The sequence below is a fragment of the Chaetura pelagica genome, unplaced genomic scaffold (assembly GCF_000747805.2).
Source record: "Chaetura pelagica isolate M959 unplaced genomic scaffold, ChaPel_1.0 scaffold363, whole genome shotgun sequence".
NCBI lineage: Eukaryota > Metazoa > Chordata > Aves > Apodiformes > Apodidae > Chaetura > Chaetura pelagica.
The window spans coordinates 959987-972350 of record NW_009952720.1 but is presented as its reverse complement, the minus strand read 5'-3'; the positions used below and the strand labels follow the sequence as shown (position 1 = coordinate 972350).

The 12364-nt window shown below is 47.4% G+C and overlaps 1 protein-coding gene across 1 annotated transcript in view; it reads right to left on the bottom strand.

Moving 5' to 3' along the window:
• Window positions 1-9819: 9819 nt before the first annotated feature.
• The window catches only part of NPHS2 (nephrosis 2, idiopathic, steroid-resistant (podocin)), a 6236-nt gene continuing 3691 nt past the window's right edge, over window positions 9820-12364 (bottom strand). The window contains exons 5-8 of the mRNA XM_009994632.1: window positions 11877-12080; window positions 11634-11689; window positions 10774-10852; window positions 9820-10095 (exon numbers count right to left, since the gene is read on the bottom strand). Coding sequence (XP_009992934.1) covers window positions 9820-10095; window positions 10774-10852; window positions 11634-11689; window positions 11877-12080 — 615 coding nt within the window. The remainder of the gene's footprint in view (window positions 10096-10773; window positions 10853-11633; window positions 11690-11876; window positions 12081-12364) is intronic.

The window sequence follows — 12364 nt, the reverse complement described above, 5'->3', positions numbered from 1 at the left end:
TGCTTGAATTTGATTTTTGCCTTTGCTGCAAGTAACAGATTTTCCCACCTGACACCAGGTGTTTGTGTTATGTTGAGTGAGAGAACAACAATCTCCGAGCAGGGCCTGATGCTTTTGAGTTCTCTTTCCAGTTACAGTTTGTATCACAAATATAGTATGTGTAAATAACTTGACTCTTGGTTTTACTTTGGCCTCTAAAGGAGTTGGGGTTTTTTGTGGTGCGTTTTTTGGTTAGTTTTTTTCTCTCAGCTCTCTTCCCTTGTTTTCCTTTGCTTTAGCTCCTCTCCAATGAACGCAAAGCTACTGGATGAAATCCTACAAGATCTCAAGAGCTTGATTAGTGTAAGATTTTGGGAGCTTGGACATATTATCGAGTGGTATCTCCTCAGCAAATCACCACGTTTGCTGAGGCACAACAAGCCTCTGTGCCCATCACGCACGTGAATGAAAACACACCAGCTCAAAGCTTTTGTGCTGAAGCTTAAGCTAAGAATCTACACAAGAGAAATTAGAAGTGACCAGTGGTTCAGCCACTGCATGAAACTTGCTCATGCACTTGAGCAGTTTGACCAACAGCTCTGGTGGCTGATAAATGGTCTTAATCTGTAGAAACGCTCAGAATTGTCACCAAGAAGTCCCCAGTTTATCATGCCACCCACTTACTGTGACATCTTCATGCTCATGGATCCCTCACCCTTCTCTTCCCTGATTTCCTTCACCTTTCTGCTGCAGCCAAGGGGTGGCATAACTTTTCTTAGGGGCACAGAGAGGTTGCCACTTTTGTTTCAGACTCTGAAAAGTACCTGGAGCAGTAATGGAGGGGAGATGCACCTAAGGAAGTTTGGAAGCCTGAGGAGCACTGGATGGAGCTGAATTGACACAGGGACTTTGCTGGGGTGTCACCTCCACTGGAAGATTTAAAGCAAAAAGCCTGTGAACATATATACCTATAACACACCAAAGAAGGATTAGTGGGAATAATGGTAAGGAATGACTAGTTTTGCAGTTCAGCCTTTCCTTGGGGTTGCCAGGAATAGGTAATAAAGGACCTGCTGGCATCATCTCCACTGGCTTTTGCCAAAGCTAAAGGCTGAGTCCCAGATACGTGCTGGGAATCGTGAGCACTCAAGGGGTAAAACTTGACTTGCAGTCACACCTAAAAATAACCCCTGAGATCTTAGATGTGATAGAGCAAAGCACAAAGTGCTGCAGCCACGACACGGGGAAGTCGTGTGTTCTGTGTGGGTGGTTTGTGGTTGTGCAGGTACTGCAGGGGGAAGAGTAAATGGGAAAGGAAAATGGATGTTGTGAAGTAAAACATCACTTTGGAGATCATTAACCAGATAACACTGTCTCAGAGGGTAATACTTTTTTATTACTGGATCATTAACACAAAGTTATCTTCATCTAGATATTGAATTAGCTTGATAACAAAGTATGTAAATAAATGTTTTCTTTGCTGATGTAAAGTTATCAGGTCCCATGTAAGATAACAAACATATGTTGGGTAATTTGCAACAAACCACCTCAACTCTGCCTCTGCAAGACCTTGACTAGTTTCTGATTCCAGCATTGCTTCATCTCTGATGTGTTTTTTTTTTAATAATCTTAATTCCTTTTAGAGACTAAAACCAAACAGAACATGTGCTGTGAGGAGCTGCTGCTTGGACTGTCACCTTCTTCTGTCACTCAGGGTTTTCCTGTGCTTTTCCCTGCATTATTTTTATGCTTCATGTTATATTCCAGCCTACTGAAGGAGCTGCAATACAGTAAGTCTGCCCATCCTCATAGACAGCTAAAGGAACTAAATATTTCCAGTAGTTCTGGTTAGAAAGTGAGAGAAGAAGGAACAGGCCATAACTGACCAGACACCAGCAGGGCCAGAAGTGAAGAGCAGGTTGTCAGGAGCCTCAGTAGTTACTCATGACCTGAGCAACATGCCAGGCAGCACAGTGCAGGCATCTGGTGAGAGATTCTTTCAGCCAGTGAAGTCCAGAAAAGGAGATTTTGGCTAATTTTAACAAAGGCTTTGGGAACAGGACCACAGGAAAGTGTCCTCTCCATCCATACAAGGCAGTGTGTTTTGGATGACTTGGGTTAATTTTTCCCTTGCCTTGCAGTAAAAAAGACAAGGTATCCCTTCTATTTATATTGCATCTCTAGTGACAAACAGTGGAAATGAGAGAGATTATAAAAGCAGGTAAGGGACAATACTGAGAACATGGTAATTTTGTCCTTAAGGCAATGGCACTCAGTTATTTATTATCTTCTAAGACCTGATTACTTGATCTCAAGCAGCATGTGTTAGAAATACAAAGGGTTTGGTATTTGATGGCAAGGATTGGAGATGCAGAGAGAACAATGAGAATATGATATATATATTGATATATATATAAATTTTTTTGAGGAGCTGCTGCTTGGACTGTCACCTTCTTCTGTCACTCAGGGTTTTCCTGTGCTTTTCCCTGCATTATTTTTATGCTTCATGTTATATTCCAGCCTACTGAAGGAGCTGCAATACAGTAAGTCTGCCCATCCTCATAGACAGCTAAAGGAACTAAATATTTCCAGTAGTTCTGGTTAGAAAGTGAGAGAACAGGCCATAACTGACCAGACACCAGCAGGGCCAGAAGTGAAGAGCAGGTTGTCAGGAGCCTCAGTAGTTACTCATGACCTGAGCAACATGCCAGGCAGCACAGTGCAGGCATCTGGTGAGAGATTCTTTCAGCCAGTGAAGTCCAGAAAAGGAGATTTTGGCTAATTTTAACAAAGGCTTTGGGAACAGGACCACAGGAAAAGTGTCCTCTCCATCCATACAAGGCAGTGTGTTTTGGATGACTTGGGTTAATTTTTCCCTTGCCTTGCAGTAAAAAAGACAAGGTATCCCTTCTATTTATATTGCATCTCTAGTGACAAACAGTGGAAATGAGAGAGATTATAAAAGCAGGTAAGGGACAATACTGAGAACATGGTAATTTTGTCCTTAAGGCAATGGCACTCAGTTATTTATTATCTTCTAAGACCTGATTACTTGATCTCAAGCAGCATGTGTTAGAAATACAAAGGGTTTGGTATTTGATGGCAAGGATTGGAGATGCAGAGAGAACAATGAGAATATGATATATATATTGATATATATATATAATTTTTTTAGACAAGAAACATAAGACAGGACTTATATGAAGTCTATAAGGTTTGGCTTCAGGTCCTTGCCTTTATTCACTCTGTCTTGATCACTTCTTACAGCCTTCAGAATGTTACCTTCATTGGGATTTAATTTTTTTGTGCTCTGAAATTGGCACTTGGGACTACAGTGACCTCTCCAGTGAGCTCCAGTTAGGTCTTTTCTTTTGCTGGGGACTCTAAGTTTATAAGATACATGCAAAGACTCAGCCTTCCCAAAGCAAATCACTATTTAAGAAGGATCCAGAATACTGAGTAAGGTCTGAGATGGCCAAACCACATGTTAGCAACTGGAAGTGACTGTTCTCCCTCATCCTGTGCATGGCAGGAAAATCTGAATATAATTTCTACTACTTTTTACCCCCCTGATAATTAAAACTAATGCCTGGTTGTGGGGCTCTCATCATATTGAAAGGCTCCACCCTGCAGAGGGTAACCTCCTCCCGTTTTTACCTGTCTGGACATCCCAGCACTGCTTCATCACACTTTTCCCAGCCTAGAGGAGAATTTGACCAGCTCTATTCCACAGCTGTACAGTGGGGGAACCAAGCCATGCATCAAAATTATTGAAATATTTTAAATTTTGCCATCACCCTCACATGCATAACTTGCCATCTTTGCTACACCATGTCATGGAGTCTGGGACCTCACCAGGATTTAAAGGAAGCTTAAGCACTGGCTGTCAAGGGCAAATGTTGTTGTATTTCAAGTATATTCCCCCATAAACGGAATGTCCACCAGCACGAGCCAGATGAACAAGTAATTTGTCCATCTGCACATACTGTATCACCTCTGAATTACTTGATTGTAACTGCAAAGCTTTTCAAAAAAGAGATTTAAGCCTTTATGTCCTGAGGGAACCAAATGTGCCAAGACAAAAAAGAAGAAAATCAGGGCTTCAAATCAAGCTCCTTTTCTTCAGCTTCCTTTGAATTCAGTGCTTGCCAAACAGTTCATTCTTAGTGCTAAGTGTGGGCTCTTCATCCCTCCTGGCATCCCCCTGTGAATCCAGCTTTGCTTTTGTTGGCTGCAAGAATTGTCATCAAAGGTTCATATTTTCCTCCCCCCCTCCTGCAGGCACAGCTAAGTTTTTTGACAGCCTTGGTTAGAAATATGGAAGATGGATTATTCAGGGTGCAAAAGCTGAAGTCAGGCTCTCACAGAGCTGAGCTGTGGGTGTTTGGTGTGAAGATTCCTGCATGGTTGGCCCAGGTAGATGCAGGAATGAGCTGTAGAGGCTCCCACCAGCTGCATGAAGCTGAGAGTGATGAGAAATCACATGTCCCATAAGAACAGAGGTGCTAAATGTGTCTGGGCTGGCCTCGTGCATTAAACTACATTGGTAAGAAAAGAGAAATGTTCTTTTGAGGGGCCCTTGGTGCAGGCAGTGGGATAAACATGATCAGTGTTAAAATGATTGGCAGCTGCCTTTTGTTTGCTTTGATTGGGCAATATCTGTGGAAACAGTTGGTGGCTTCAATGTCACTCCTGGAACATCAGTCTCCCTCAGGACTTTGCCACCTGCCTTGGAAATCGTGTTATTTGGAGAAAAAAAAGCAAGTGAGGTGATTTCCTTTTCAGTCAGATTTGTGGGGGCATAATTGCATCTCATGGTGCTCCATTGTCTTTGGCAAACAGCATCAGGAAATTATTTGCAGAGCACGTGCATGTTGTGAGAAATAATTGCAAATGCCAAGTTTGCCCACAGCTACAGCACTAACAAAAATGCCTGTGTCATGTTTCCAGCACCTAGTGTGCTTAAAATATGTTGTTTTCCTTGAGCTGGGAAGCAAAAGGTGCCTTTGAGATGGGGATCCTTGGGTCTGGTGCACTAAAGGTCACTTTGCTTCTCCATTTGTATTTTTTTTCAGGGTGGTACTTGGAGACTTTTTAAAGATGATTCAACAATGATTCATCATCCCATGAATAATGAGGTTGAGAAGAACATCACACATCTTAATGAATACGTAAGTGTCAGCCTGAAACTGCTGGGGGTAAGAGCACTAGCTCTAGTATTCAGCCTTTCCCTGCATTTCCTCCTGGCCAGGGTGCTGGTGGAAGGAACACTTGCCTTTCTTTCAACACCTTCATTCCTGTTTGAGCTGAGTTGTGGCTTTTGTCTTCCAGCCAAAGGACCAGAGGAGAGAACTCCTCTAAAAATAGCTGTAAGGCCTCCTATACAGCACACAAACAAAATATTGTTGTTTTGTTTTTAGGAAGCATTTCCTCTGGAATAACGTTGATGTTTCCTGTTCAGGGAGCTGCTTTGGCTGCCAGATCTCTGTGGTTTTTCTTCTTTCTCCCAGGATGGTAAACAAGAGGCCCTCAACTGTGCATTTTTAAAACCATCTCTAAGCGTGGTGTGTGACTTTTGGTTTGTTGCTGAGCTCTAGAAAAGAGGGAGCACCACAGAGATGATAAGATGGTCCTACACAAGAACTTAGAGAAGGACAGATCTGTGATAGGAAACTTTGCTTGTAATGGCAATTAATAAGGGAGGGAAAAAATTGTAAAACCATTTCTTTCTGTCATTGGGTCAGTTTGCAAATGGTAGGTAGGACACTGGCTTCAGACTACTTGGCAAGGCAAGTCATTTATTGCTGGTTTAAATTTGCTCTGATGCTTTGTGAAGGTGACTGAACTGCACCAAAACCTGACCCTGTGGCTGGTGAGCTTAGTGGGACACATGAGAGCAGACAATGTGGGAGTCCTGGGGGTGTCCCCCATGGCAAGAGTCAGGTGCTGAGGTGGAAGAGGAGCTCAGATCTCTTGAGGCTCCTAAGCTGCAGCACAAAGCTGAGGAGCTGGCTGCAGAAGTGGGCAGACCCTCTGGTTCTGTAGTCAGGTGACAGCAGAGGTTTTCAATTTCATCAAAGGGGATTTTCTCAAGAAAAAACATGTGGTGTGCAGGTAGATTGATTGTGGTGACAGATCCCATCAATTTGGTTGTCCTTGGATCTTTTCCCAGGTCCTAGATGGACTGTACTGGAATTTGTAAAGAGCCTAATAAGATGGGAACACCTAAAGAGAATGGCAGTGCCTGCTTTATTCCCAGTGCTGCTATAAAACATGCCTGCACCTCTGATTGTATGGGCTCTGCCCACATTTCTGAGGGTGACATGAGAAGATGTAAGGACAGCACAGGCAGTCAGCCTGCAGCCCATGTTACCTGGAGCAAAGCTGCCACCTGCTTCAGGATCTGTGCTCACACATTCTCTGTGGGTTAGTACAGCTCTAGCACAGACACGCTGTCCAGGATTTCTAAGTGGAGCAGGCAAGGATTGGTTTCCTGGAGACTTCTCTAGTGCAGAGGTCTATGGATAGGTCCCCTACCTTGCTGAGGGCAGCAGGATCCTGGTTGCATGTGAGGCCATATCTGGAATGTTGTGTCCAGTTCTGGGCCCCTCAGTTCCAGAAGGACAGGGAACTGCTGGAGAGAGCCCAGGGCAGAGGCACAGAGATGCTGGAGGGAGGGGAACATCTCCCTGCTGAGGAAAGGCTGAGGGAGCTGGGTCTGTTGGGCTTGGAGAAGAGGAGACTGAGGGGCCACCTCATCCCTGGTTACAGATCTGTTCAGGGCAGTGTCAGGAGGGCAGAGCCAGGCTTTGTGCAGTGATGTCCAGTGACAGGACAAGGGGCAGTGGGTGCAAACTGGAGCCCAGGAGGTTCCATGTGAATCTCAGGAAGAACTTGTTTGCTGTGAGAGTGCCAGAGCCCTGGGCCAGGCTGCCCAGAGAGGCTGTGGAGTCTCCTTCTCTGGAGACATTCCAACCCCCCTGGCCACGTTCCTGTGTGATGTGCTCTGGGTGCCCCTGCTCTGGCAGGGGGGCTGGGCTGGGGGAGCTTTCCAGGTCCCTTCCAACCCCTGGGATTCTGTGATTCTATGATTCTATGATTTATGTTGATGCTCTAGCTCGTTCTGCCACTTCCACATCTGTCTTGCTTGTCCTCTTCCACCTCCCACAGCTCTAGTATCTTTACAGCTTGTCTTCCTGGTATGATTGCTTCCTCAACTTTCTCCTACCCATACCTCTCCTGCCTTGCATGCCCTCCTCCATTGCCCTGTGCTTGCCTCCTTGTTTGTGGTCTTCAATCTCTTTTTGTTGCTCTGTCTCATTCAGCCTCATCTCTTTTAGATCATGCAAGTAACTAATTGGAACATCTTCTCATATCATACGGTTTACTTTCTTGATGCCAGCATGGCCCAGATGTGTATCTGATAATGGGTATGTCTTTCATCCTCTGACTGTTTATGAAGAAATTGTACAGAAATGTATAGACACTTTTTTTTGTCTTTGAATCTTTTGAAGGTTTTGCTCTCCTTTCAGAAAGCATGAAGCAGCCTTGAAGCTGTGTAGCATCCTGAAGGCCTTTCTCAAACTGCTGCCACAAGAGAGCTGCCTGCCACCGAAGTCACAAAATCAGACTCCAAATTATGCCAATTCCCCTGCTCAGAGCACTGGGATGGCATTTGAAACACGTGTTCCATGGCCCCCTGGCTCTCCTGTCTGCAGTGATCCCAGCAGTGAGGCTGCCTCTCCCTTTGTCAGGTCCCCAACCTGGGGCAGATTGTGCAGTTACAAAGCTCTGCTAAGTCAGCAGAGCTGCCTGTGTTTGGTGAGACCCTGCAGTCTGACCCACTCTCAGCTTGGAAGGGCAGGCAGTGAAATTGTCAGGAATCACATGGGCTCACACAGCCCTTGCCAGCTCCTCCAGAGTAAATTCTATTTTGGAAACATCATCTATCCCTAACCCTGCAGGGCATTTTAAAATGTTGTCCTTCTGCAAGGTGTTTGAATGTAGCCTCCCCTGAAGGTAAAGTGACAAGTTTCTGCCAGCTCTGCAGATGTATTAGACAGAAGATCCTGCTGGAGCAAGGCATGTTCTTTGGAACTGAGTATGTTCTGAACTACCTTAACTACCATCTGCCTCTTCTGTAACTTCAGGGAAGTTACATGTTTGAAAACATGATGCCTGAGTTCTGCAGATATGAGTGCAAGCAGGGTCATGTGTGTGCCCTGATGCAGTACTGCATGTGTCACTGCAGGCCAAGTGTTGCTCCTTTGAGGGACATTATTAGAGGTGTTGGTCCTTGATGTGCTAAGGGATCTTGGTCTGCATGGATCATTTTACATGGAGCTATAAATGCAGCCAGGGAAGTGCTCAGAGCAAGGATCATCTGCAGCTCGTGCTGTGTAGTGTTGCACATTTTTGCCCTAGGTTGGGAAACAGTGGCCTGAGAAATAAGTTACTTAGAGAAGTAACTACACAGCTCATCTTCACCAGTGAGAACACTAGAGAGTTGTTCCACTTTCCAGAGCCAGTTTTCCATGAGCAGCTCACTACCACCATCCATTACAGGCACACAAGCAGGAGCCACAGCCATCCAGGCTACCCCTGGATGCTCAGATGCTTGTGGATGGATGAGTTCAGGGGTGGATGGATGTATTTAGGCCAGCACATACAGGCCCTCCTGGGTACAGCTGCATTTACAGACATATGGCTGGTGATCTGTGCCAATGTGTGTGTGACACGCATGCATGTGCATGATGGACAACTACTGTGTGGGAAATTAAGAGAAGGGAGACAAAGTCCCTTCTATTTTGACCCCTACAGGCCACTGTGCAGCAGCACAATGGTCCTGGGAATGGCTCTGCAGGGGAGGTCAGCTCTGAATCAAGGGGGAGATGCTGCAGACCAAGTAAAAGGAGAGGAGCAGAGCTGATGTCCTACCAAAGGGCACCAGGATCAGAGAAACCGACTGCAGTGGTATCTGCTTTGAGTGCTCTGTCTTTGCCAGGGGAAAGGATTTGCAGTAGCTGTAGTTTCCCGGTCATTTCAGATAGCTTTTGGCAGGAAAGATACATAGGAGTTCTGAGACTGACAGGAGTTCTGAGGACTTCGTTCTTTCCCTGTGCGCGCAGGTTACCCAGCTAGCTGCAGCAGGGAATATTGCTGCTCTCGGGGCTCCCAGCCGGCTCTTCCCAGGCGATGCTCCCGCCTTGCCAGCTCAGCGGGAGGTGGTTAAAACGGGTCATCTCCTACTGAGCTGCCCGCAAGCTCAGAGCTGGTCCTGCCTCACCCTCCAGTGGCAGCGAGGAACAGCACAGCCTGCTCCCCTCTGCACGCTGATGTGCCTCGCAGAGCAGTGCCCAGGCTGCTCACTCCTCCTCCTCCTTCTCCTCCTGCGTTAGGACCAGGGCTGAACATCTTGGTTGTTGCTTTATGTAGGTACAAGCGCAGGGGTGGTGACTGAAGTCTCATCTCCAGGGCTATGCCCTGGGACCAAGCTCGTTCCCTCGTTGCAGGAGAACCAGGCTGGCAGCACCCACCAACCCGTCTCTGTGCTGAGCCCCTTCCTGTTTCTCCAACAACTGCTGGGCTCCCACCCCCACCTCCCTGGCTGTGAAGGAGAAGGGATGACATCCCTCTTCCCTCAACCCCTCTGCTCACACATGTCCCAGCCCTTTCCAAAACAAGCCGAGGCTCTTTCCATGTACAATCCACTTTATATTACAGGCCTGGGTTCCCTTCCCCCCTGCCTCCAGACCAGGACCTACTGGTGAGCTGCCTTCCTGCTTCCTCTCTGAGCCAGATGGATCAGGGACAGCAGAGCAATCACTTCTAAAACAGCTCTCAGAGCATGGGTGAGTCCTTGTCTTTTGGGCTTTCTGGGAGCTTTGTGGTGTCTGTGAGGAGGCTGCTCGCTGCTGGAGGGCTGCGAGTAGCCGGTGAGACCAGGTTCAGGGCATCCAAAGGCAAGGGCAGGATGAAAGCAGCCGGTTTCTCTGCAGCCAGGGAGTGCACTGCGTGGAGGTAACGGAGCTGAGCAGCAGCGGGGGCGCTGGACAGGATCTCGGCTGCCACCCGCAGGGCCTCGGAAGCAGCCTTTTCCCCCTCAGCAGCAATCACCTACCAAGCAGGGGAGTAAAGACAGTTCCTGTGAGGCTGAGAGTAAAGGGGAGGTTGGTACCATGAAATTCCTAGCACCAGTGTGATTATAATATTACTGCTGTCTGAAGATTATGGCATGTACTAGACCTCTTGATGCTCCCAAAAATGTGGGCACTCATGTCTAATTTGTTTTCACTAGGCCCTTCAGGGCTCACAAGTGAGCACAACCTTGCTGCAGGGGCAGGGGAGAGGGCAGCCCCCAGGCTAGGCTTGTGGGAGGGGTGCTGGACATCAACCTTACCCAGGCTCTTTGAGCAGCTCTGTGCAGGAGACAGAGACTAGCCTGGGCTGAGCAAGGTGTGGAGTACATGGTGGTGGTGACAGCCCTGCACTGGGTTCCTAGAGGATAGTGAAACCCTGAGAAGGAAGAGATCCCCATGGGGATCACTGTGGTCCCAGGGATAATCCTATACTTCTATGTTTATTTTTCTGTCCTACCTGTAGACCAGGTGGCAGGTCTGGCCCAGACTTGCTGCAGCTGCTCTTGCTAGACACAGCTCTCAATAGGAATTACAGGAAACTTATTTTCCCAGAGCTGTATCCTTGTGTGTTGTGTCCTAGGGAGCTCAAACCAGGGGTGGGAAAGGAAAGAGGGATACTTTGGAAGGAGATGAGAAGCATTCAGAGTTGGCATACCCGCACTTTGGCCTGTCTCTGGGCCTCTGCTTCCACAGCCAGGGACTGCTGGACTTCAGCTGGCAGCTGCACGTTGTTGCTGGGGTGGTAAAGGACAGGGATTAGCTGGGCTCCAGGCTCTCCTGGCAGCACTGGATAGCCATCCTGAGGCTTGGAATAGGCTCATCAGTCAGTCTCTTTACTCCCTGGGTCTCCTTCTTTGAGTGTTTTACTTAGCCTTTTATTTCCATTCCCATCCTTCTTTTCTAGCCTAGTTTTCTAATGACCAGGCTCACATGATCACCAGGCAGCACAGAGACCTCTTCTCTCTGTGGCTTGAAGTCTAAGCCCACTCCTTGTAGGACAGCAGAGAATTAATTGGGAGACTGTTCTCAAGACAGCACAGACGTTTCCTTCTGTTTGTTGATTTACTCCTTCACCACTTGGCTCTCTCTTCCATGGCTCTCTATGTGATGAGTCCCACCTTTCTGCATGGGTTTCTGAGTGATGAGACCATTCCTACCAGTGCAAAGACCCTGAGGCCTTTGACACAGAGGGCTCAATGCCCACTGTGCCTCTTGGGCTACCAGAATAGGGTGCCAACTGCCTGCAGCAGTGGTGAAATGGTGATGAGATCCCAGCTAAGGATTGCCAGTGCAGGAGCAAGGACCATCTTTGCATGTAGAAGTCTAACATGAGGCAGAGGATGAAAGGGGTGGGGGAAAATAGGAAGGAGAGAGGTAAGGCTCTACCTTCTGCACAACAGCTGCAGCGAGAGAGCCAGAGGCAGAGCAGAAGAAGAGCAGGCAGAAGCAGGCAGGACTGGACAGGCACTTGCAAAGGGGCCAGGGAAGTCCCCTCTACCAGCATTTCCTACTTACATTTCTGTTCTTTCCACTTTGATCCCCCAGCAGCCTGTGACCGCATCCAAAGCCACCTGTGAAGAAGGTAATTTTTAGAGCATGGGGAGAACACCACCCTTGCAAGAAGCAAGGCATTAGGAAGTAGTTAGTTCTTGTGTCCTATTGTGTGAGGGGCCTCAGAAATACAATTATTGCTCTCACTTCAGATTTGTGTTTGTCCCCGGAGTTTAGCACAATTTAAATAGTCCCCTGTGGAAGCACCTTTATCTCCTGGCTGATGCTCTTCCTCTCCAAGAGAAGTTCAGAGAAGGCTCGATGTGCCAGGAGGCGCTTTGTGGTGGTCTGCACCAGCAGCTGGATGGCACTGGAGATGCTGGTCAGGGTGGTGAGGAGAAGAGAGGCATTCTCCAACCGGTAGTAGCAGACTGCATCTATCTCCAAGGTAACCATGTCTTTAGTCACCACCTAAGCAGAAGACATGAGGGGAGATGGAGCTGGTTCTGACAACTCCAAGGTGGCACAGAAAAGCACACAAGATAATGATGAAGGCTAGATGAATGGTTAAGTCTTTGTGTTTTCCTCCTCTGCTACTGACTGACTTTGGGCAAACTCTAATTCCTCTGGATCCCAGTTCCCTGAGCAGCATCTTTGTGTTTGTCTCCTCAGTGCAGCTGCTGAGCAAGAGACTGTGAGGAGGTCATCATCCCATGCTGTGTTTCCCTGCCCACTACTACCTGGTCCATTCCTGC